We start from the raw sequence: 26,334 nt of genomic DNA, 5'->3' as shown, positions 1-26,334 counted from the left end.
GAATTATAACATCTTAGGATGCTGTCAATCTTAGAATTTGTGTGATCTTTTTGTTTAGAGTTGCTAAATATTCCATAGAGCATTTTCTGCAGAGTTTAGATTCTCCTTTTTTTTTTTTTGCCATTAATTTTAAAATGCTTTTTATTGGATTACAAAACAACTGACATTCCTCAGCAAATTATGAACCAATTGCCCTAAGATGAATACAAGTTAAACTTCCTGATATGCACAGCATGCTGTAATTGTTGTTTAATTTTTCCCTTTTATCAGTAATGACAGTGCACATTGATCTAATTTTATGTTTTTTCTCCTTATAGATACTACGTTATAGATGTGAATTTCTTAATGAACTTTTAAAAAAAAGTTTTATTTATTTATTTATTTGAGAGAGAGATAGAATGAGTAAGAGAGCATGATGGGGGGAGGGTCAGAGAGAGAAGCAGACTCCCTTCTAAGTAGGGAGCCCAATATGGCACTCAATCCTGGGACTCCAGGATCATGACCTGAGCCAAAGGCAGTTGCTTAACCAACTGAGCCATCCAGGTGCCCATGAACTAACTTTTCATTAATGATTGTCATCTTCATACTGCCAGTTACATGTCTGAGAAAATCTTTTATAATGTTCTTCCCTTTTTCTTTCCTTTGAAGGTGATCATTGATTACTTTAAGTTACTTTTTTTCTGTCTCCATTTCAAAGTTGGTGCCTAATTCTTGTTTACTGGATACGTCTTATCCTGATATAAAGCTTAAATTAACAAGATTTAGTGGTACAGAAAATTTAAAGGAAAACATTTTTCCGGGTAGAGAAACTTTCTTCTTTGAACCTTGGTCAATATAGACATCCTGGTATTAAACAATATTTTTTAATGCTTTGTTTCTGATCCCCTGAATCTATTACATGCTCATGAATTTATTTTTTAAGAAAATCTAGAGTTTTGCTTTTTTATTTCAATCAGTTCCACAGGTACACTCAGAGGTTAAAGACACACACATTATACACATACACTCTGACATGTTTGCACACATTCTTGCAAATAAGTACGAAGAAGTTGAAGCTGTTCACCAGTTTTAAAAATAGAAACAAAACAACAACAACAACAACAACAACAAAAACCCTATGAGGTGGAAGAATTTCCTCATGCTGCTTAGCCTTTGATGTGATTTTAAGGCTATTCATTCATGACTTTAATATTATAATACTCCTGTAATGATACTGTTAGTGTCTGGGGTGACTTAATGTCTGTAAAAAGAATTATTTTCTGGGCAAAAATCTTCCCTTGTTTGTCCTATCCATGTTCAAATCCTCTGGCTGGATAGATAACTGCAAATCCTATTTCCCTCTTTGTTAATGAAACAATGGAAACTCAATTCACTTCAAATGTCCCATAGTTTCTGAGCCGAAAATTCTTCATGGAGAGCGTACTTGAAGTGTAATCTATCAAAATTTAGATACTGAGATCATGTTAGAAATTTAAAGGAAGAAAAGTAGATTTATGTAAGATGCTGCTTTAGGTTTTTTATTGCTTAAAAATAATATTAAAATTTAGCCTTTTGTAAATTTTATTCAGATCTCTAAATGGCAACAAGTTATAACTGCCATATTCTTTTTTTTTTTTTTAAAGATTTTATTTATTTATTTGTCAGAGAGAGAGAGGGAGAGAGAGCGAGCACAGGCAGACAGAGTGGCAGGCAGAAGGAGAGGGAGAAGCAGGCTCCCTGCCGAGCAAGGAGCCCGATGTGGGACTCGATCCCAGGACGCTGGGATCATGACCTGAGCCGAAGGCAGCTGCTTAACCAACTGAGCCACCCAGGCGTCCCCATCTGCCATATTCTTTAAATAATCTGCTTATTGAACATCTGTAGCACATCAAACACCAAGATAAGTCCAAGGCATGTGAAACAAGAAAGCAATGCCCTTTTCTCGAGGTGTTTCCACTCAAATTTTGTAGTCAAATCAATGGGCAGAATTTCATAAACAGAATAGCACCAACTATGGGTAAAGAAAAGGGTTTAAACTGAGATCCCTCCTTCATGGTCACTTCTTTTCTTTGGACCACAATGATAGTCTGATGGATTAATTGAAGAAAAATTTAAGTTCTTATTACATGCCTGCCATAGTTCTTATGTTAGGAAAAGCAATAGTCTGATGGAAAAGCACACTGGGCTTAGAAACTTTCCTTCAAGCTTATTTGGAGCCAAATAGAATAATTATGCAGGAATTTTGAATGTAATTATTTAATTCAGACAAGTGCCAGAGTTCTGCCTACTTTTGATATCAAAGTATAATAGCTTCCTAAGTGAATGGTTTTTAAAGGGTATAAAGTATTTTAAAGCCTTCAGAGAAGTCTCTTTGCCTAATGGGAGTAACATGATAATAATGTTCCTAGGAAGTACAATATGATCTAGCATGAATTACATACTGCCTACTAGGTATTGTTCCAAGGGTTTTATATGTAATATTTTGCAACACTATCTTAGTATTAGTTCCTATCTTCAGTGTATGCTGGATAAAATTTTCTTCTTGGAGTTTTTTGATCATTGTAAAAATAGTTCAGGTTTGAGGCTTTTGCACTGGCTCTTCTTGGTTCCTAAAACTCCCCTGCCCCAGAGAAGCACACAGCTTTCTCCTGCTTTCAGATCCTTGAAAAATCCCATCCTCTCAATTGGGCTTACTAAAATGGTGGCCCTTCCACTGCATATCAGATTTCTCTTACCTTGATTTGGCTCTTCATAAAGATTGTAATTATATAATAAATATATATTTCTCCTATTAGTTTTTTGTCTGTACATCTAAGACAACAAAGATTCTCTCCTGTGCATTATTTCTTCCCTTCTGAGAAAATATCTAGGACACAAATTACTGTATACAGTTAGTGAGAGTCTGGGGCTTAAATCCTGCTCTGACTTTAGGGTCCTTACTCTTCACTATATAAATTCCCCATGACATATAAGGATTAAACTGTATGATTTGGGGGAAAATCTGAACTCTTGTATGCGAAGTCCTTGCCCAAAATAATACTGCCCAAAACAGTGGTATTAATTAACATTACTTAAAACCTTTCCAAAGTGGTCAGTGATATAAATAAAATAAGTCCTAGAAATTAATGTCAGTGATAACTTACACTAAAGTAAATAAAAAATACATTAGATTTTAGTGTATTGTCCCTCAGTCTATCACTGGGAAATTGTACCGGATAAATTATTTGTTCTAGAATCACATATATTAAATATCACCAACTTCATGACCATTCCTGATTTTGTAATAGGTAGTTAATTTCACCTCTGTGTTTCCTCAAAACGTTTTTTCCAGTTGAAGTAGTTTTAGTTCATCATTTTTTATATGTCTCTCCTGAAAGATATGTGCTCATCTTGAGTGCACAGATTATAGTGTAGGTTCTCAGTAAATGTCCAGTTATCTTATCACTGGAAGAATGAAGCTGGCATTCGGGACTCTTGAAAATACGCTGCAAAGTATCCTTCTGGCATTACTTCTTTGTGTTTTTGACCTGGACTCCTTTGATTGCATGGGACAGAAACCAAATTCAAAGTGGCTTATTCTGGGCGCCTGGGTGGCTCAGTGGGTTAAGCCGCTGCCTTCGGCTCAGGTCATGATCTCGGGGTCCTGGGATCGAGTGCCGCATCGGGTTCTCTGCTCGGCAGAGATCCTGCTTCCCTCTCTCTCTCTCTGCCTGCCTCTCCATCTACTTGTGATCTCTCTCTGTCAAATAAATAAATAAAATCTTAAAAAAAAAAGTGGCTTATTCTAATAGAGAATTATAGACCACATAGATGAAAAGTTCCAGAGATTAAAAAAAAAAAAAAAATCCTAAGTACAGACACTTATTGAGCTGAGGCTAAAACAGTGTCTGATGGGCAATTGGAGGCAAATGATTTGAAGAGTGCTATGGCACAAATATGGTATTTAAAGCACTCATCAAAATAAGATTATTTGGATGGAGCCCAGGAACACTAACATTGAGAGAGTGAAGGAGAAAGATCCAGTCAGAGGAGATTGAGGAGTGGCCCATGAGGTAGCAGGAGACTGGATAATTATTGGGTCACTGAAGGAGGAATGGTCACCCTATTGAACCCAGCTCTGACTTTAGAGCTCTTGCCTTTCACTCTGAGCTCATATGGTACAGGCTCTGTCTGACAGGAACCTAAATTCCAGCTCCACAGACTAAGTCAACCAATAGCACTGGGACCTTAAATAAGAAGAGGATGGAGAAGCTATGCTGCCTCACCCAGCACAGTAGGAGCTCACACTTGAATCTGAAGACAGGGTCAGTCTCATAACAGAGCACATGAAGTAAGAATGTGGAAAGAGGACCTCTCTCTGTGCCTTTTTTCTTATGCTTCATTTCATGTCTCAGCATTTAAACCTTACCCATATGTCAAGACCCACATTAACCATTATTTTCTATCACAAAAATCTTCCTTAATTCCATTAGCCAAAGCCTTTTCTTCTTCTGCTGAAGTCTCGGAACAATATATCAATATTTCTCATGAAATTTAACATTTTCAACCACAAATTATAGTATAGTGAGTAAATATCTTCTCTCTTCTTCAGTATTTAGAAGATAAACACTTCTGTGGCTCTCCTACATAACCTAATTGAACGAATACCTCATAAATTATTGAATTAAAGATAAACTGTTCATCAATCTCCATTTGAAATACTTTGTCCCTATTAATGTTGATAGTTTGGAACATGAAAACTATTAACATTACTAACATAATTCTAACAGAATATCTAACCCATATATGTGCTTTCTTCCTGATTGCTGAAATATTTTGTGCCATCACAAAATAAATGCAGTGATTGCAAAGAAGTATTATATAGGAGTTAAGAAATCTTCATCAGATGGGGTGTCTGGTGGCTCACTTGGGTAAGCATCCAACTCTTGATTTCGGCTCAGGTCATGATCTCAGGTCATGATCTTATGATCATAAGATCAAGGCCAGCTCAGGGTCCATGCTCTCAGGGAGTCTGCTTAAGATTCTTTCCCTCTCTCTCTGCCCCTCCTCTGACCCAGCTCCTGCTCTCTCTCTTTCTCTCTGTCTCTCAAATAAATAAATCTTTAAAAAAAAAAATCACCAGTTTATATTATTTATTTGACATCTGGATATGCTGATGCCAATATGATGATGCACCTGGTAATACTAAGTAGCAGTAGTTTTTTTATTAATAATAATATAGGTCAACAGGTTTGTATTTCTCTCCTGATTCTCTTCCAGTTAAGTGTATCATGAATATATTAGTATTTTAGTATTTCTAACATAACTAGGATCATATAGTTTCAAAACTTGGTAGGTTTTTTGTTTTTGTTTTTGTTTTTTTTTTTTAAACTTGGTAGGTTTTGATAAGAAAAAGTATATATAAAAATATTTTGCCTAATATTATTTTGCTCTAAAATACTGATAAATAGCCAAATATTTATAATCACCCATATAATCACTGATTTTCAGAAAGCTCTCATTAAAAGCAAATCTCAGTGGTTTATGAATTAGCAGTAGATGTGACTTTATGAAACTGTACTAAATATAGGCATGTGTATTGATTTAATATCTGAGAGTTGTTATTCCTTCTATTTTCTCATGATTACTTGCTTTTTTCTTCAAAGGCTCTGAATCAAAGATAATTAGAAAGAAGATCATAATTTATTAATAACTGACAAATGGGGATCAGGGCAGACTAGTGCCAGAAAGACTAGGAGCATAGCAACAACTAATTGCCCACTGTGGGAAGTAAATCTTCCTAGGAAACTGAGCCCAAGAGGGTTACTGGTTCAATTGCTCCATGTTATTGAATATCCCACCTGCGACTTCTCCCAGATCAAACACGGAAACATCACTGCAACTCTCAGGAAGTTCTATTGAGGCAAATATTTGGAAGGAAAAACTCTATGGTACTGAGAAAAGTTAATATCATTGATTTGCAAAAAAAAAAAAAAAATTATATATATATATATACATATATATAATAGCAAAGAATCCAATAAAGATTTAAAAAAAAAAAAAGAATCCAAAGACTCAGATTTCATCAAGTATACAACACAGGGCAGGTCAAAAGGCTAATACAAGAGCAAAATATGGCTCTTTGTCTAAAGTTCCATTTGCCCGAAGCTCCATTTCTCTAAGATGTGAAAGAGAGCATGCTGGCATGCCAGCAGACACAGAGCTCTGACTGAAGGTTCTAGCAGGTTTCTGGGAATCTCACCACATCTCTCTCAGCCTACATAGACTCTCACAGGAAACTGATACCCAGCTTTACAGAGAAAAATCAATAGTTCTGCCCTATGCCAAAGGGTAGACCATCTATGCAACAAGAACTCAGTTAATTTCCGGAGCCATGTCTGGGAATGTATCTATTGCTGAGAAATGAAGCAAATGACAATAAAATGTTCCAAACGATTTTAAGCACCAGTTAAAAGCCACATTTCTTTGAAATCTGTGTTCTTTTTAAAAGTTTGTGTAAAACTGGAAAGAAAGAAATGTTTTTAATGGATTAGCAATTCAGTTTCAAACAGCTGAATTCTTTATTGTGCCATGTGGAGGAACTGAGATTAGATGTATTTGATGTCCGTGATAGTTTCAGTGCTACAAAACGTATGATACCCTAATTATGTTGTTTTTCAGAAATCTTTGGAATATATCTCATTCCTTGCTTCTCATTATTTCCCACTTCCCTGACTTTTTAATGTCACAGAGAAATGGCATTTTTTTGTGTTAGTTCTTTGGCATGCATTTGCTCTTAGTAGTCTACAGACATTGCTCAACTCTTTTTGTAGCCATCAACATGCATAACAATGTCAGTGAAGTTTAGTGATTATTTTGGGGTTCCGCTCTTTAAATCATGGTTTCGTTTGTTAATTTTTTTTTAAATGGCCTGTTTGCTTTTATTGCCATTTTTATGAGCTGGTGTTGGGCTCCACATCTCCATTATGGTCATTATGGTCATTGTTTGTTGAATTCTCTTGAGTCAAGGTAGACTGAAGGCAAGAAAGGTGATTAAAATGTATTGTAGGTTGTTTGCTTGTTTTTTGCCTTCTCTTCACACCACCACTTCCATCTTGAAAGACAAGATATCAAGGTGGCAAAGTGGGACCTCTTTGTGGTGATTAGAGAAGGAAGCACTCTCTGTTTTTTAGACTTTCTTAGGTTGTTCTTAGACCAACATCACAATTCCTCTTCAGTGTTATTCCACACTGAACATTCCATAGGATTCAAACATTCTCATGTATCTCACAAACACCTCTTCTCCACCTCCAAGATTTCTTTGTGCCTCTGACACTGGGAATTCCTAACACTGCTCAGACATTTCTATGCCTATTTCATTGATTTTCTTGAAGAAAATTTAGAAGGCATTGGTTTAAACTGATTCTATCCATAGATGATATATACATTGTGTCATCATTAAAAAAAAAATCTATAAAATTAAAAAAAAATCTATGCTGCGTTTCAACTGAAGTCATGTAATTTTGCTTGTTTAGTACTTTAATTTAACTCTTTAATACTTTGATACTTTCCCTGTTTAATATAAAGAGATAACTGGTACAAAATATGGAGAAATAGTACATATAAGAATGTAAAGGTAATCATAATAGCCAATTATGGAGCAAATATTTGAACAGACATCTTTATTTCTTTAAGATCTTTTATTATGTATTTGACAGACAGAGATCACAAGTAGGCAGAGAGGCAGGCAGAGAGAGAGATAGGAGAAGCAGTCTCCCCGCCAAGCAGAGAGCCCAAGCAGAGACCATGGGATCAGGACCCGAGCGTAAGGCAGAGGCCTTAACCCACTGAGCCACCACATCTTTAAAAATATGTAGGAGGGGCGCCTGGGTGGCTCAGTGGGTTAAGCCGCTGCCTTCGGCTCAGGTCATGATCTCAGAGTCCTGGGATCGAGCCCCGCATCGGGCTCTCTGCTCAGCAGGGAGCCTGCTTCCTCCTCTCTCTGCCTGCCTCTCTGCCTGCTTGTGATCTCTCTGTCAAATAAATAAATACAATCTTTAAAAATATGTAGGAATATAAAATAAAGTGAAAATTTTCTACATTAATATTATTTTTTCCTAGATATTCAAGAATCTTACCACAAATCCTCACTGCTAAAGTTATTTGTGAGATCTTCATATGCCAGTAACACATGCTACTTTTTTAAAGATACCAAGCTCAGCATAAATATTTAAGCACTGTAGATATTAAATCTGTAAAATTATTCTGATTTTCTTAATTTTTTACAAGTATAATTACCGGGAGAATGTCAATCTATAGGTCCAATCTTCTTCAGGAAACTTTTAAGATGAAATGTAACTATCCAAATGACTAATTTCTATCTCATCATGCCAAAGATGATATAAAATCTAAAAAGTTATCAAATCAGCATGTATTCAGTATACACATGATAAGTAATGTTGAACATCGTTTATGTATAAATTTTGATGAAACAAATATATGATAAATCAAAATTCTACATTTGTATGACTTACATGTTTTCTAGTGTATAAGAGCCTCTTGATTTATTTTGATGTCAGATTCTGACTTCCTGACATAGTCCTATTCCAGGTGTTTCAAATGTATATATAGTGGTCTTCCATATTTTCCTCTTCTCTAGTCATTTGTAATGTTACGGGCCAGCATAAAGCCAGTGTTTCCTGGAGCCTTGAAAGCTATAGTCAATCCATTACTCTCTAGCTCCACTGGGAAAATGGCTAATTTTTTTGGCAGTTTTATAGTACAGTCATTATAGATTTTTATTTTTACTCCAAATGCTGTATTTTTTGTCATTGGAAAATTAAACTTATTGATTGCTAGGTATTAGTCAACAACATATTCCCTTTAATTTATTATTTATTTATTTTTTAGTTGAAGTATAGTTGATGTACGTACAATATTATACTAGTTTCAGGTGCACAGTAAAGTGTTTCAACAACTATATACATTGTGAAATGGTTGCCATGGTCAATCTGGTTACCATTTGTCACCATACAAAGTAACTACAATATTATTGACTATATTCCCTATGCTGTGCTTTTCATCCCCATGACATTTATTTTATAACTGGATGTTTGTACCTCTTAATCCCCTTCATCTATTTCATTATCCCCAACCATCTTCCCCTCTGGTATTTTGAATTCCAAACAGATGTCTATTTTATATCCAGTATTTTTCTTCCCAAGAAAGAGGCTTCAAAATGTTCATTCCAGAAATTGAAATGGAAAGTCCTTCCATACATCTCATTTCTCTGGTTGGAACCTGTGTAGCTTGGCTCTTTGTTTCCATCATTTCTCAAAACCAGGGTGACTGGATCCTGCTGCTATGTCTCCAACCCTTTGAAAACCCAGTCTCTAACAGGACTCCCAAATAACCCAGTTTGGAAGTCTATCAGGGTATCATTTCAGTACGTCATTATGTCCTGAAGTGAAAATCACTATCAATTCTGCTTCCATCTCCCCACCCACTGTATTATAATTCCTTAGATGTCGAATATGCAAGTTGCTGGACTGCTTTAGCTATGTTCCAGCATGTCTTCAACTTTAGATTCATGTCCATGAATGTCCATGTTCCTTAGATGAACATCCTTAGATGTCATTATTTTGACATTACCAGATCTCTTGCCATCAGCCTTTTCTATACATTTCAATCTACATTTTGCATTGCATGTTACATAGTTGACATCATTAAGATGATTGTCTTAATTTCTTACTAGCTGATATTTTATTTACATTTGCATTTCTTAATTTTATGATTAAAAATTATATGGAATATGGAAGACAAAATACAGAAAGAAAATTAATCATTTTTATCCACCAGAAGCAATCAGTACTTATATTTGGCCATACATATTAAGATCTTCTTACATGTAAGGTTGAGTTCATAATTTATAATTTGATTTGCTGGTTTTCTTTGAGTTAACATAATAATATAAAGTTTTCTTGTGTAATTAAAAATATTTTAAAAAGTAAATATTTAATAGCTCTTTGATATTCTAATGCCTAATCTTTCCCACATGCTTTCTCTTTGGTTTTCTTTCTTCCCTTATTATTGTTTTGAGGGAGAGGAGTGTCATTTCTATCTTTAATGTCCCTAGAATGTATTTGTATAATCAAAGAGGATCAGTGAATATGAATATTTTTAAGATTGTTGATATATATTGGCAAATGGTCCTCCTAAATCATTGTACCAATTACCATTCCTTCCAACAGTGTGTGATGTTTCCTGGTGATACACAAATTAGCCAGTCTGCTAATTTGGTAGGAGAAAAGAGTTCTGTATTTTTAATTGCATTTCTTTTTTATTTTGAAACCTTATATGTTTATTAATATATATGCAATAATTGTAGTCATTAGGTTTTTTATTACCTGTTTCATAAATTACATATACCACATGCTCTTTACCTATTTAAACTAGTGGATCTTAATTCTTCGTATAGTAAAGATATATCATCAGAAGTGTTAAGATTTATTTACTTTTTAGTAATGTTTGTTTTGCATGGATACAATCATTAATTTTATCTTTTGGGGAATCTAAATTGATATTTTCTACAGATATATGTAAGTACCGGCACTGTTTATCACCCTCTCCCAAAACTATTTTAGGTCTCCACCTGCAGCATTTACTAAGTAAGTGTGTATATAGATGTTCTTTTATCTACACTGCCTCTGGTCTATCAAAGCTATTCTTCTAACCAGTCTAATTTAGACCAGGATCATATTAGTTTAAATACAGTTTTTAAATATTTTTCAATGCTTGGCCAGGCAAATTTCTGCTAGGAAATCACATATGGTCACAATTACAAATATTTTATGCAAGTACTTTTGTGGGTACACACAGTTATATACAATTATATGCATAAAAAACAATTGTAGCCATAATTATGTTATATGTGTATATAACATATTAAAATAGTTAATATTTATCACCATTATATTCAATTTTTTAAAACTTATGACAGTTACTCTAGCATATGATCTTAATATTTCTGACAAATATTAATAGAAAACAAAATACATTTATATGGAGTTTGAATGGTTTGATGTGAAAATGAACATTTAATTTCCTTTTAAATCAACTTCATAATTAATCCAATTCTCATATGTTTATCACAAAATAAACACATTTCTTGTGTTTTTATAATTTCAGTATAGTTCCACAATTATTTTAATTATTTGAGTGTGAAATAATTAAATGGAAACATTAATCCTTCTGACTTCTCTACTTTATATGTTCAATGCTGATAAATGTGATTCAGCTCTGAAAAAATATTCAACAGCCATAATGGAGGGAGCTAAATAAATCAGAACTTATATATTGGCTTATTCTTTGATTAATCTCCTCTCCTCTTTTTTGCCCACTTGGAAAAATTAACATCACTTTTTCACAACTTTATCTGTCTTTAGTTTTTCCTCTCTACTGCTCTCAAAGTAAATTAAAATCTAAAATAGCTAAGCACAGACAGGTAGGTCACGGGAGTCACACACTCCTCTCAAAGAAGCTTTAAAGATAGACCTGTTTCAGCAGTGAAATGACTGAGAGGGAAAAGCTCAGTAGTAACTTTAGACTTCTACAAATGGAGATAATCGATGTTTGCTCAGTGAGGGCATCATCCTGTAGAAGAAAGCAACACATGATTCAGTATTTTGTATGTCAACACTATCATTGTGCCAGAACAGAACCAAGATGCCAGTTAACTGCAAAGGTGAATCTATGTAGTTTTCCTTTATTGCACAAGTAAAGATTCTCTCTTCTGTGGAAATAAACAAACAAACAAAAAATACCTAAGTGAGAACAAGCAAAGGCTATTTATTAAGAGATTGGTGTAGCAAGGGAATCAGCCACCATCACCTGCGTCTGGCAGAAACCCAAAGGCAGGCAGTGGAGTGTAAAACCTTTACAATGAAAAAAGGGAAGGCTTTAGTTTTGCCCTGATTGGAAGTTACTGGAATGGCTAACTGGAAGTGGAGCATCCTGTGGGATTGGTTAGGGGAGAATGTTTGATTTCTTCTAGTTGGTCCTAAGTTAGAAAAGTGTACAAAAATTAGGAAAGCTGGTATTTACTGATAAAGTCCTGACAAATTGAGCACTTGGGTCAATTGCTATAGAGCTTATGCTTTGGCTTTCTATCTAGACCAGTGGCTGTAGCTTTGGTGTCAGAGTTCTAGTTTGTTTATTGGGTCTACCCATTTTCCATTTGTGTAGTCAGTTTCTCATTTATACACTCACTGAAGAGTAGTACAGGTCTTTCTATATGTTAGCGTTCCTGCATTAAAAAAAAATATAAAAGGGGAAAAACTGTAAGGAGTGTAGCCATGAATATACTGGGAATTCCTTTATTAAGTGATCATTTTTATTAAGTGAAATACCTATTTCAGGGGTGCCTGGGTGGCTCAGTTGATTAAGCATCTGACCCTTGGTTTTAGCTCAGGTCATGATCTCATGGGTCATGAGATCAAGGCCCGTGTTGGGTTCCACAGTCAGTGCAGAGTCTGCTGAGTTTCTCTATCCCTCTCCTTCTGTCCACCCTCTGCTCACTCTCTCCTTCTCAAAATAAGTAAATAAATAAGTAAATAAATAACACTATTTCAAATCAGTATCACTTTGAATTTATTGGTTTATGCAAAAAACCATGTAATTTAGAAGTTAAAGGATAGAAATTGTTTAAGAAGAATTTTGTTTTATCAGATAACTTAAGAACCAATACGTCTTTACAATGCTAAAAAAGTGGGGGGAAATAAAGAGGGGAAAGTGAGATTGAGATAAAGTTTAAAAAAATATTACATTTTTAGTCATTCTTAATAGCAAACTTTTCCTTTTACCTATATTTTTACCAGTTTTTGAGGTCAGATATCAGTTTGTAGTCTGTCCTACTTATATAATGCCTACGATGTCCTATTTCCTATTTGCTATTTGAGGAGGAAGTTGAGTTTTCAGAAGATTATAACTGAACTGAAGGAGAGTTCATCCACCAGATGCACAGCAAGCCAATAAAAACTGACTGACACCAAGCTTTTGAAGTGAAGAAAGATAGGTGATTTATTTGTATGGTACCACCCCGGAGAATAGGGAGCTAGTGCTCAAAATCTGGAGCTCCCTGATGGCTTGCAAGTGAGCATTTTAGGGGCAAAATTTGGGGCAGGGATCTTCTGAAAAGGTGGACGCCATTTACAGGAGGCCCAGGACGTCATGCTAGCATATGTTCTGGTGCCACTTCCTCTGGTCCCTGGGGATCTTTTCCATTTCAAAAGACTTGAAATCTAAAAGAAATATATTTATCTTTATGTTAGAAATTTCGTTAGATTTATATATCTTCAGGGTAGTGATGATTAACTACTTGTCCTACAGTTTCCTATGAATAATAAGCAAGCATTCCTATCCCTTGAGCCTCTGCCTACATGTTCTTTGGTCAGTTGAGCCATGCCTGGGGGTGATACGACCTCTAATATACCCTTTTCCATCTGAGCTCGTAAGATGGACATTGGCTTCCAAGTGTAGATATTTGATAAGAGTATGTAGACCAAATAGAGTAAAAAGGTATTAGTGTTCTTTTGACCATATCTAAATTATAGCTTATATATATTTATATATATATATTATGTTAATATATATTTTCATGTATACATAAATACATATGACATGTATAAATGTAGACATATAAGTGTATAATATCATAGTAGTGACATTGAGTTCCTCAAATTTGAATAATATAAAAACATTTAAGCAATGTATGAAAAGGTGAAACAATGTGATTTTCCTGTCCCAAATATGGTACTGGAGCTGTTTTTTGCAAAAGTACTTGATGTACCCTATAACCTCTCTTGGCTGTGAGTCACTGAAGCAGATTCTTTTGAACTTGGTGGCCCATGGGGTTTGCTTTTTTTTTTTTTTTTAAGATTATATTTATTTATTTGTCATAGAGAGAGGGAGAGAGTGAGCGAGCACAAGCAGGGTGAGCAGCAGGCTGGAGGAGAGGAAGAACCAGGATCCTGGTAAGCAAGGCGTTCAATAAGTGGGACTTGATCCCAGGACCCTGGGACCATGACCTGAGCCAAAGGCAAGTGCTTCACCGACTAAGCCACCCAGGTATCCGTAGGGTTTGCTTTCTTAATGGGATTTGAGTCTTTGACATGCTTTCTCCTATCATAGAATGAACAATTCTAATATCGAGGCATGTCATTCCAATGTAACACAATTAGTATTGCGTTTTAACAATTGGTACAGGGGCGCCTGGGTGGCCCAGTGGGTTAAAGCCTCTGCCTTCGGCTTGGGTCATGACGCCAGGGTCCTGGGATCGAGCTCCATATCAGGCTCTCTGCTCAGCAGGGAGCCTGCTTCCTCCTCTCACTCTCTCTCTGCCTGCCTCTCTGCCTACTTGTGATCTCTGTCTGTCAAATAAATAAATAAATAAAATCTTAAAAAAAAAAAAACAATTGGTGTAAGAATGGAATATGGTATAGAGGGTATGATTATCTTTACTTTAGTGAGTACAGAAATATTGTTGCAGAAATGGTAGATTTAAACCAGACCAGGAGAACGAAGAGAAATTTACAGTTCATTGATAGTGTGTGATAAGGAAGGCATATAGGATGAATGAACATGGCATGTCTGGTGTCCTGTAACTCTCTAGACGTCTATAAGGCCTCCTATAGCCTCTACCTGTGACCCTCACTGGCTTCATCTCCAGTCCTTTCTGCTATTTTTGGCATGAGCTTTCTTACATACAAACATTATATATGTATATATAAAAATAATATATGATATAAAATCATGTAATTAAATATACATGCAGTTCCAGTTTACTCCAGCTCAGTAACAGTTCAAGGAAAATCTGTTATGTTAAAATATCCACTTCTTGGGCGCCTGGGTGGCTCAGTGGGTTAAGCCGCTGCCTTCGGCTCAGGTCATGATCTCAGGGTCCTGGGATCAAGTCCTGCGTCGGGCTCTCTGCTCAGCAGGGAGCCTGCTTCCCTTCCTCTCTCTCTGCCTGCCTCTCTGTCTACTTGTGATCTCTGTCTGTCAAATAAATAAATAAAAATCTTTTTAAAAAAATATCCACTTCTTAAAAGCTCTTTTGACAAATTCGTAGCAAAACTGAGCTTCACTTTCATCTAACTTTATGTAAGTCTGTGGTCCAGTAACTATAGGGGCAAAATAGAGATCCTGAATGTAGATAATTTTATAGTTTTGTTATTTTGGTTGAGATAACATGACTTCTAGTTAATCCAAGTAGCTAGTATTGAAATACAGGAATTCAAGAGTCTGTTATTAAACATTCAGCTTGCCATTAAAAGAAACCTGTATAAGGATCAATGTTAGAAAGAAAGAAAGGAAGAAAGAAAGAAAGAAAAAAAGAAAGAAAGGAAGGAAGGAAGAAAGAAAACAAGCAAAATATGAAAAATTTGTGGTTTAAAAAAATAGAGAATAGGATGAAATTTACAGTTACTCAACAAACCAGTCTTATTGTAGATAGTATAAATTAGCATTGTAAACAAATTGTAGAATTATTTAAAGTACTTACCAGAGAACAAATTGTTTTTAAGCACCTCCAGGCACTACTGATGTTTTTATTAACATGCAGACCACTGATATGCAAATTACAAACCTTTTCCTTTGTACTCATTAAGCAAATTCCTCTAAGACTATTGTAAGACAGGTCATTCAATACAAGCATTCATTGAGTACCTATTGGATCCATGGATGTCAATCTGGAGGAATTTCTGAATCCACTAACAGTTTTTGAAATATAATGATACCTGGATCCCACAAACAAGCTATTTTGATTTAATGGTTCTAGGGTGAGCCCTGGGAATTGTTTTTGGTTTTTGTTTCTTTGTCTGCTTAAATAAACAACTGTCACTCTAATCTGTAGCTAGTTTTAGAATCATTGCCTAATGTGAATAGAAAGTTGTTTTTATATAACTTCTTATTCTGAGAACACAACACATAGATTCTTAGTAAATGTTTGCTTATAAGGAGAATGATCGTGTCTCCTACTGTAGCCAAAAGTTTATAAAAGGTGATTAATATTTGGTGAAATTTATTTTGAGTGATTAAATATATACTAGGTTAAATATATACCAGATTAAATGTATACTAGAGTAAGCAGACTGAATCTAGTAAGTTCAATAACATTTTCTAGCTGCATCAATGCCTTTAACTGTGCCAGGCATGGAAGAAGAATGGGTTTTATAATGATCTTTGGCCCCTTAGAATGATTAAAAGATAAACAGTGAATCTTCATTAAAGTATAGTTTGGGAAATATCAATTGAAATATTGTCTAAAGATAACTCATCTCAAGCTATCTTTCTACTTCCATGTGGTGTGTGATATTCCTACGTTCTAATGGTTGTTTCCAGAGTAAGAAATAAGAATTCCTGATTCCAAAGTTAAAGTCAGTTGGGTTTTTGTTTGTTTGCTTGTGTGACTTCATCCTTAAGGCAAAGGGATGGCTGCACATAGCACACTTAGATTTGTAGAGTTGGAGATTTTGTTTTTATTTTAGAAATCCTTGAAATATGTATAATTTATTTACCTCAGGCACTTATATGATTTGATCTCTATTTTATACATGCATTAGTATGTGTAAACATGCATAGCATGCACATACATGCAATAGTAGAGTTAGGGTCAATAACTAATTTTATGGCATCTATCCTTTAATACTTTCAAACAAAATTTGGTGTATTTTGCTACGGTAAGGTCTAGATCCATATATAGGCATTTTATGTGTTGTATTTAATTTACTGTGAATTAATTTATCAGATTTTTTTAACCTGATAACAAGCTATTGAGGAGGAAGAAATAAAGATCTTTTTCAGAGTTCTCCGTGGCAACATCTTAAGTTTTCAACAAAGGGGAGGGGAATGTGGCTGGGTGAATAGGAGAGAGGGAAAGGAACTGGAAGATGTGGAAAGACTTGTGCTTCTAAAACAGTGTGAGACAGTTAACTGGTACCCACATCTTACCTCCACAGCTTGCTTTCAGTGCCATCTTGGGAAAACTGCTTCTTCTTTGAGTCCCAGAATTCTTAGCTCTAAGGTAAATATACTAATAGGACATTTCAGGCTTGAGACAGGAAACACAAGGAGAAAGCAAATATGTCAGGAAAACACACTCCTTTTGTGTTTCTCCTTTACTCTCACACTGCTATCACACTCACAATGCTCTGTTTTGTTTTGTTTTGTTTGTTTTTATATACCGAGCAATTCTCTATGACACCATCTGGGTGGTCTATAGTTCAATTCAATTCTGACAATAACTGGAGTTGGCCCTACAGGTTAAGGACTCAATCAATAGGACTACCCTCTACTTCAGACAGCAATCACAAGTAGTAGGTCCCCAAGTTGCACACAACTTCTGTCCTGTAATCAGGGGTTCTCGTGACTTGCCTCCTTGAGTTTGATCATTTGCTACAACAGGTCACGAAACTTTGGGAAACACTTACATTTACCAGTTTTTTGTTTTTTTTTTTTTTTTAAGATTTTATTTATTTATTTGACAGACAGAGATCACATGTAGGCAGAGAAGCAGGCAGAGAGAACAAGGAGCCCAATGTGGGGCTTGATCCCAGGACCCTGGGATCATGACCTGAGCAGAAGGCAGAGGCTTTAACCCACTGAGCCACCCAGGAGCCCTTACATTTACCAGTTTGTCATATAATACAGGGTATAGTAAAGGGTACAGCTGAATAGCCAGTTGAGGAGACACATAGGGCAAGGTCTAAAAGTGTCCCAGTTGCAAGCTAACCCATGGAGTTGAATTGTATCACCCTCCTGGAACATGGATGTGTCCACCATACTGGAAACTGTCTGGATTCTGGGACTCTTGGGATTTTTATAGAGAACTCATGGTGTAGGCATGATTGATCATTAACTCTATTTCTATCTCCCTCCTCTCTCAAGAGAATGAGGGGTGTGACTGAAAATCCCATACTTCTACTTATAACCTATGTGTTTCTGGTGATGATCAGGATACACTTCATTAGTACAAAAGACATTCCCACACCCAGGAAATTCCAAGAGATTTAGAAGCTTTGGGTCAAGAACCAGGGTGAAAGATCAAGTATTAGAACAGAGATGCTCTTAGTGCTGTTATCACATAAAAAATTACAAGAGTCTTAGGAGCTCAGCGCCAGGAACTGGGGTCAAAGAATAAGTGTTGGAGCAAAGATTCTTCTGGCACCCGTACATACAAGCATTTTAGGAGTTCTATGTCAGGAACTGGGAAGTAGATACCATATATTTATTTCTCATTATTTCACAGCAAGATATGAGAGTGACAGGTTTGGAACTTGATGAGATAAGACTGAGATCCACTGATGTCTCAAAATCTATCCACCAGAGACTTGTGCTTAGATATGACCATTGTTGGTAAAGCATCTTAGCTAATAGGGAGGCACATATAATTGTTGGTGAGGGATAAGAAGCTCTCTATATTAAGAATGAAACAGAGAAGTAGAAAAGAAGCTTGAAAAATTACTGCATATAATGATATCCTATTCCAATTTGTCTAGACTATGACTTGGAAATAGGGAATGAATTGCACATATAAATACCAACATGTATGGTAGATGTAGTATTCCTCTCAGAGTTACTCAAAGACACAATTAAAAAATTAAATAAAAAGTTATTTGTAACCATTTTATACTACCTTCTCTTTAGGGCGGAATAATTTTATGTCTTTGTGCCAGAAGCATGGGGACCGAAGAGTAGAGTTTGGGAGCCATGTCCATCATAATTATACTTTTTATCCTTTGCTTAGTATTTGCAAAAGATTTCTGGAGAGTTTTAACCTGGCTTCATCAGGAAATCAGCACTAAATCTTAGAAGAGGGCAAGGAATTAAGACAGATGTAAGAGATACCGCATTATAAATCTATGAAATGATGAACACCGTCAGTGTTAATTATCAGTGAACAATTTTCTCAGTTTCTTTTGTTATAAATATTTGTTAAACATTTAAATTATTTTCATCATTTAAAAACTGATAGAAGGGGAAAAATGAAGAGGGGAAAATCAGAGGGGGAGATGAACCATGAGAGAATACGGAGTCTAAGAAACAAACTGAGGGTTTTTTTTTTGGGGGGGGGATGGGTGACCCTGGTTATGGGTATTAAGGAGGGCATGGGTTGGATGGAGCACTGGGTGGTATATACAAACAGTGAATGATGGAACACTACATCAAAAACTAATGATGTACTGTATGGTGACTAACATAACACAATAAAAAAATTAAAAAAATAAAAATGATAGTGTGTAAATGACAGTGTATTGTGATAAACCTCATAATTGAACATTTTTAAATGATTTCACTTTCTTAAAATTATAAAGGGAAATAACCACAAAACATCAGAAGCAGAGAGAATTAAAATTGCCCCATAATGTTAATTAATGGGACATTTCAACAATAGTCCTTAAAAAACCACTTTTGTCATCATTTTATTTCTCTGCACACTAATTAATATGTATATAGGGTACTGATTTTCATCACATCATAGACTCCACAAATGTATTTTGTTTTCTTCAAAATATTCATTATTTAATTTCTTTAATATGACCAACTTCATGCATATTTTCTGCACCTCACTCTTTGCCCTAAGACCAGATTATTATAATCATGTCATTTTTAAAACTTCTAAAATGCTCACTGTGAGTCTGGGACAGTGCAAAGAGCTTCGCATGTATTATGAAACTCATTCTTCAAAACCGCACCATGTGGCATAGTTTCTGTTATTACCTTATTCACATCCATGACTGGTTTACCCAAGCGACCCATATGTAATGGACGCATCCAGGACTGCTCCTAGTTTGACTACAAACCCCATGATCTTAATTCTTTTGCTTTGTAATGGTGTCAAAAGATAAGGACTTTTTTATTGCTCGTTGATAGGTTTCAGAGGATTGTGTCCTAAAGGCTTGGTGCCACTTTTCAGTGGCCTAAGTGCCACTCTGCTTTCTCTAGTACTGAGTGCCATTAGTTGTTGTTATTATTGTTTTACTTAAAGGGATAAAGCCTTTTGTTTTCTTCCCCTTTTTAATTTTTTTTTAACCAATAAACTGAAAATATCTGTTACCTAATTAAAGTACTTGTTTTGTGAAATTACCCTTCCTGTGTTTCTCTTCTTTGTCTATTAGGATCTTAGAGCTTTTCTTATCTGCTTCTATGATCTCCTGTTTAACAATTTAAATCATTTATCCGTAGCCTGTAGTCTTGATTCTCTGATCTAGTATCATGGAGAATTTCTTCCCTAGAGTTAAAATCACCTTGCTTTGGTAGGAGGGAGGTTATCTTACTCAAATTGACACACTTCATGCATATATTGATCAACTCTGTGTTAAGTCCTGGCTAAAGTAATTGTATTTGAATCTTCTTTGGGTCTGGAAAGCTTCTGTTATATTTTAATCTTCTGAAGGACAAATCAAAGTATCTTGTTGAAACAAAGACTCACAGCTTTTTTTGTTGTTTTGTTTCTTGTTTTTAGTATAAGCCTGGAAGAGCTAAACTATTTTAAACTTGGCTAATAATGATCTTGCTGTAGCTGCACGCAGTTACTTACAGACTTCCAGGTGCTACAGACTGATGAGAATGCAGATGTGGCCTGTGTGGAGCCATAGCTCACAGAAGTTAGATTGGCTGCTATTTCTAGCACATCTTGGTTTCTATTTCTAAATTATCTCTGAGGCTTGTAAGCATTTTCAACCTGTACTTCAAGTATTTATTGATTAAGGGAAGAGCCTGTATACCATCTGGTGCTGAGGTGTTACTGTGACAGCATCCTCAGAGTTTATTTTAAAAGATTTATTTGGGGTTATTCTTACACATTTGATAGTCCTAGTAAAGGAAGTCGAGTTTTAATTTTCTTAATGAGGCATAGAATACTGTGATCACTACTAAATCCTTAGGAAAAAAAATTCATGGGATTGATTTTTCAAAAAAATCACATGGACCCTTTGGTATTTATATGAGTTGGTCATAATGTATATTTATAAGTGGAAATATTTAGTATGATCATATTATATGGATGGTAAAAAAAAAACAATTACTCTGAGATAATAATCTAGTCCATCACTTTGATTATGATATTACTAAGACTAAGTTACCACTTTTCTCCCAAAATGTATGATATGCCAGATCCTGATCTAAGCGAATATATATATTCTCTCACCTCATTTTCACAAAACTCTCGAGATAGGATCTGCTATTATTCCTATTTTATAGCTGTCAACTGAAACACAAAGAGGTTAACTAATTTACCCAGGGTAATTTATTTGTGCCATCTTAAAATAAGTCAGATGCTATCGGTGCAAATTCTAAATCAATGACTCAAAAAAAATGCAAGGGTTTGATTTTACATGATTTTGTATTTTTGATTAAAGTTTGTTAAAACTTTAAATTAAAGCTCTAGTGATAAGTAAGGTGATATAAATTCTTCAAGACTAAAATTTGTGTATTGGGTGTTACAGTGAATAGCATGTATATTTGTGTGTATGTGTGTATGTATGTGTGTGTATTAAATTGTAAGAGATAAACCTTATAATTTTTAAATTAGGAAAATTATTATTTTTAGGATCATTCAAATTAGGAAAATTATTATTTTTAGGATCATTAGTGTGTTTTGTCTCAGGACACTGGCTGAATATTAAATCCTGTTAGGTAATGCCAAACCACAGTGAAGTTACCACCTTCCTAAAACAGCTCTACATGAGTTTATAAACTGTATGGTTTACAACTAAAAGTATGTTTGTACTTTATTGGGAGATTACATCATCTTTTTTTTAATCATCGAAAAGTAATCAGATATATTTGTCAATAATTACTATTTATTAATTATTTATTGAATTGGAACTCTGCTTTTTGAAATTAACACAGATATGCAAACTTTCCACATCAATAACTATCAGTAAATTGAGCTAATTGTGTCATAGGTAATACCAATTACAGTAAAACACTGACTACTTACAGATGCCATTCATTTTGTTTAAACTGTGAAGTAAAAGAAAAGATCAAAGAATCATTCTCATCTTAGGAAACTAATAGCCTAAGAAAAGAGGAAGGCAAACATTCTCTAAGGGCAGGTATTAAATGTTTGAGGGCCCTATATTCTCTGTCATAACTACTCAACTGTGTCATAACAGCATGGGACAAGCCACGCACAAGTAACGAGTATGGCTGTGTCCCAACAACACCTTATAGACAAAAATAAGTGGTACGCTCGATTTGGTCCATGCGCTGTAGTTTGGCAACCCCTTATCTTAGGGCTGATACAAAGAGAAACAGGAAAGTTGATTTATATAAGACATCAGTACGTGTTTAAGACATTAATGAAATTAATTTAATTATAAAGAAATATATTAAGAACTGCCAAAGTATTTCACAGATGTTTTAACTACTCTTTAAGTATTTTAATATTTTGATATACCTTAACTTTGAATTTCATTATCTCTATAGTGAAATAATTTTAAGGCGTATTTTTTAAAGAATTAACTTTAAATTTAAAAAAGAATTTAAAGAATTTAAATTTAAAGAATTTACACTCAGGGAGTGTGGCAGGCAGAGGAAGAAGCAGGCTTCCTACTGAGCAAGGAGCCCAATATGGGACTCAAGTCCAGGATCCAGGGATCATGACCCGAGCCAAAGGCAGACACTCAACAGACTGAGCCAAACAGGCACCCCTTAAAAATATATTATAATAAATAGTCAAATAGGAGATAACTGTCACAGTATCCATTTTTATTTACTAGGATTCCACTTTAGTGACAGCCAAATTCCCAATTAGTAGTCCTAAAAATTAAAACATCGGTTTACCAAAAAATTATATAGATAGATAGATAGATAGATAGATAGATAGATAGATAGATGATAGATAGAACAATCCCTACTTTTCCTTTCCAAAAGACCCTTTGGAATTTGATTTGGGAAAACTTATCTACCTTTTTTAACATTTCCAAATTTGTTATATGTTTATATTTCACTTTCCTCTCCTTATTTGTTATAAAATAGAGTAGATACATTTCAAATAATTACAATTCAAAATAGACAGATTTTAGACAAAACCCTAGGCCTACTGGTTTATGTGTCATTGCGGAGCTCATTTCTCTGTTCTCTTGAAATCACTAGAAACGATATTCATAAAATATACTAGCAAGTGAATACATTGAAGCACTAAATAAACTTATGTTATAGTCTGCGATCAGTTTTTGTGGTTTCTAATGATAAAGTACATTTTAATAAGTAATTTACTTGGTATTTTCTGGATTTTTTATGACTATGTGGAAAATTTGAAAGAATCTTAAATGTTGCAATATCCAGACAAGTGCATGTATTATATATAGTTTGCTTTTTTATTATAGCAATAGCTCTACAAATATATATTTGGAGATGCATTTTTTAAGTCTGAATATGTAAATTTAAATTGGTAGTTTTCCATAGGTGATTGGAGAAGTCATTTAAGCGTAACATTTTCAATAGGTTGTGATAAATAATGCCACTGGCATACAAAATCAGTGGGTCAAACTAGTAGGACATTATTCTCCCTCCTAATTTGTAGGCCCTATGCAAACATGTATTTAAAGGACAATTTAGCATGTCTTCTGAATATAAATCTTGCAGGAATTTCTGAGGAAAGATATATTTAAATGGGCTTAAATCTTTATTTGTATGTTTGTATTAATTGCATAATCAAAAGCATTGGCTCATTATATTTCCTACAAATAAGCATTTTAAGTAAAATAAAAATAATTATTTAATATAGCACTGTATTTCGTAAATCCATAAAATGCTATTTAATTTGAAAAGCATTGTGGAAGAAATTTAATTGTAATGCCTTTAGGGATTTTGCTTTTGAAAAGCAAAACAGACACCTGTCTAAATTCATAGAGTCTTAATGCTATATTGAGGGAGTGGGATCTCTTCCTTATCTTGGGCTCTCTTGTTTGCTTTTCAGTTGCTGCGAGTGTGGCTGTGGAAGGGCTTCTTCCCTGTGCGCTGTTGCCCATCCAAGCCTAATATGGTTAGTGTTCCCCACCTGCTTTCACTCCTATGTAATGTCCCACCTATATGTATTATCGTCAGCATTCCTTTTTTATTTTTCTCCATTTGTGTACATTTTAACAGTTAGTGCACCAGTTGTGCCTAAAAGAAGAGTGAACTGATTTCCAAAGGGGAATCTTAACAAGTCATTGGGTAAAGGATAATTTCAAAGAAAATATACGTATAGCACATCATGCTTATGTCCAGCATTCATACTTCTCTTCCAAAGCGTTTGCTGTGGTCCTGATTTAAACCAGAAGTTGTAAGATTGTAGCACCTGTTTTACATTTAACATGTTGCTGTGTTTGTTGTTCCATTAAGATTAAAATCATATTATATGTGGAGGTGGAATGCTACTTCTTGCTGAAATGCTGCTTCAAGGTGAAATCACCATTTCTCTCTCCCAGAACCATGGAATGACCATAAGTTAACTGGGATCTTCTATTTTTTTTTGTTTGTTTGTTTGTTTGTTATCCTTGTGGATACATATGGCATTGGAGAATAGAACCACATGTAACTTTAAATGGTTTATTTAATATTTTAAGCTTGGATTATTTCAGATATTAGATGTTAGAGGTGATATTTCTAATTTGATATCGGTGAAGTAAAAAAAGAAAAAATATGCACATTTTGGGAATCAGTGTCCAAATGGGATAATCTTAATTACTTACAAATGCAAATCCTGATTATATATCTGGGTTATAGCTATAAGCTATAGGTTGGTAGGAAAGACCAGAGACCTCTATCCACAGATTTAGAGAGACTCCTACATAATAATGTATTATCTTGGAAAAAGTGAAATAATCCAGATAGTTTCTGCCCAGATTAAAGAATCTAAATCCCTGTACTATCATATTGAGCTGTTATCTGTAGTCAAAATTTGCAAGGAAAAGATAATCCGACATGCATTTTAGAGAAGTATAAGCTTTCCTTGGAGCACTTTAAATTGTAACTTGCATTCTCTAGATGTAAATTAATTTTTGTTAATTAAAAAAAATGTGAATATATGTGCACATGTGTGTACATGTGAGAAATGGTGGGATGGATACCAGTGATCTTCTGAGAACGAGAGAAAGTTAACAAGCAGATTGATAAAACTCAAGAGATCTTTTTCTCAGTCTTTTGAAATTATTGTACTTGTAAAAAGTTTCAAACTTATTATGAAAGCATAGATTTGTTTCACTTGACTTAACGTACTCTAAAAATTCTTTTTCTGAGCATGGGGCTTTGGTGACAAACCAAAAATCCCTGAAATCTGGCAATGGCTAAAGTGTAACATAAATAGCTTTACATTGTGATTTTTTAAACCACGTTGTGGAAAACTAAAAATGAAAATAAAAGCTGCTGAACTGTTCATACTACTTGAGTCTCAAATATAGTTGTTGTAAGAGATATATCTTCACTATGTAGAATAAATAGAATTTACATCTTGGAAAAAAAGATTGACATCCAGGCCTAACTTGAGGTAAATCGCAAATATAAACTTATTGTGAAAGTAAAAATTTATGAAGACACAATTTAGAAAGTATTGGCAAGAACAAACGTTAGTCAGATTTTAAATGCTTGAATTTTAAAAATAAAATCTTTTTCCACTATACAGAGGGCTCAGGGAGTTTATAAAATAAATAAAAGGAAAAATAGAAAGGCAGAATGCTTCCTTCGCAAAGAACACATCAGAAAACCTGACCACAGAAATGTTTTTCTAATATTTTTACTCAGATAACTTTAGTAATTTTGAGTGCATCTGTGTGTGCATGTGTATTTGTGTGTGTGCGCACATGTGCACACACGCACACACTGAATGAATGAATGAATGAATGAATGATTTAGCCACAAATGTGCTTAGATACCTAATAAAATGGTAACAGTTTTCATGGAAAAATTTATGGAAGATCCAGAATTTTTTAATGCATTCTTAGAAAACAAGACAAAATAAAGTGGAAGAAAAAAATTTTAAATTGATTTTACATAAATTAGACTATAAGAGAATTATCTAAAATTATTACTGGGAAAGAATGGAAGTTTAAGATGTTCTTATTGTTATGTTTTCTAAAATGCCATTTTGTAATGGAATGTCAAGTCACTACGAGGTTTCCGTTAAAAATACTATCTGTTTAGATTAAATCATTGAGGAGAAAACAACATTTTATCGTGGAAATTAAGGGCTGAGAAGAATAATTTTCCTAGTAGTCTGTACTGAAAATACTGAAATACTGAAAAATCTTGACCCGAAATCTTGTCACCCAATATCATGTATAATCATATCAGGATGAGTCAGTTACCACAGAAGTATTTTCCAATGGAACA

At 34.6% G+C, this 26,334-nt stretch overlaps 1 protein-coding gene across 5 annotated transcripts in view; it reads left to right on the top strand.

The window, feature by feature from the left end:
• EPHA5 (EPH receptor A5) overlaps window positions 1–26,334 on the top strand; it is a 356,553-nt gene that overhangs the window by 275,616 nt on the left and 54,603 nt on the right. For 3 of the 5 annotated variants that reach the window (XM_047719425.1, XM_047719422.1, XM_047719421.1), the window contains one exon: window positions 23,942–24,007. The exons of the other annotated variants lie outside the window; for them this stretch is intronic. In XM_047719425.1, coding sequence (XP_047575381.1) covers window positions 23,942–24,007 — 66 coding nt within the window. The remainder of the gene's footprint in view (window positions 1–23,941; window positions 24,008–26,334) is intronic. 5 annotated transcript variants of the gene reach the window in all.

The sequence above is a fragment of the Lutra lutra genome, chromosome 2 (assembly GCF_902655055.1).
Source record: "Lutra lutra chromosome 2, mLutLut1.2, whole genome shotgun sequence".
Lineage (NCBI taxonomy): Eukaryota > Metazoa > Chordata > Mammalia > Carnivora > Mustelidae > Lutra > Lutra lutra.
This window is presented reverse-complemented; position numbering and strand designations above follow the sequence as displayed.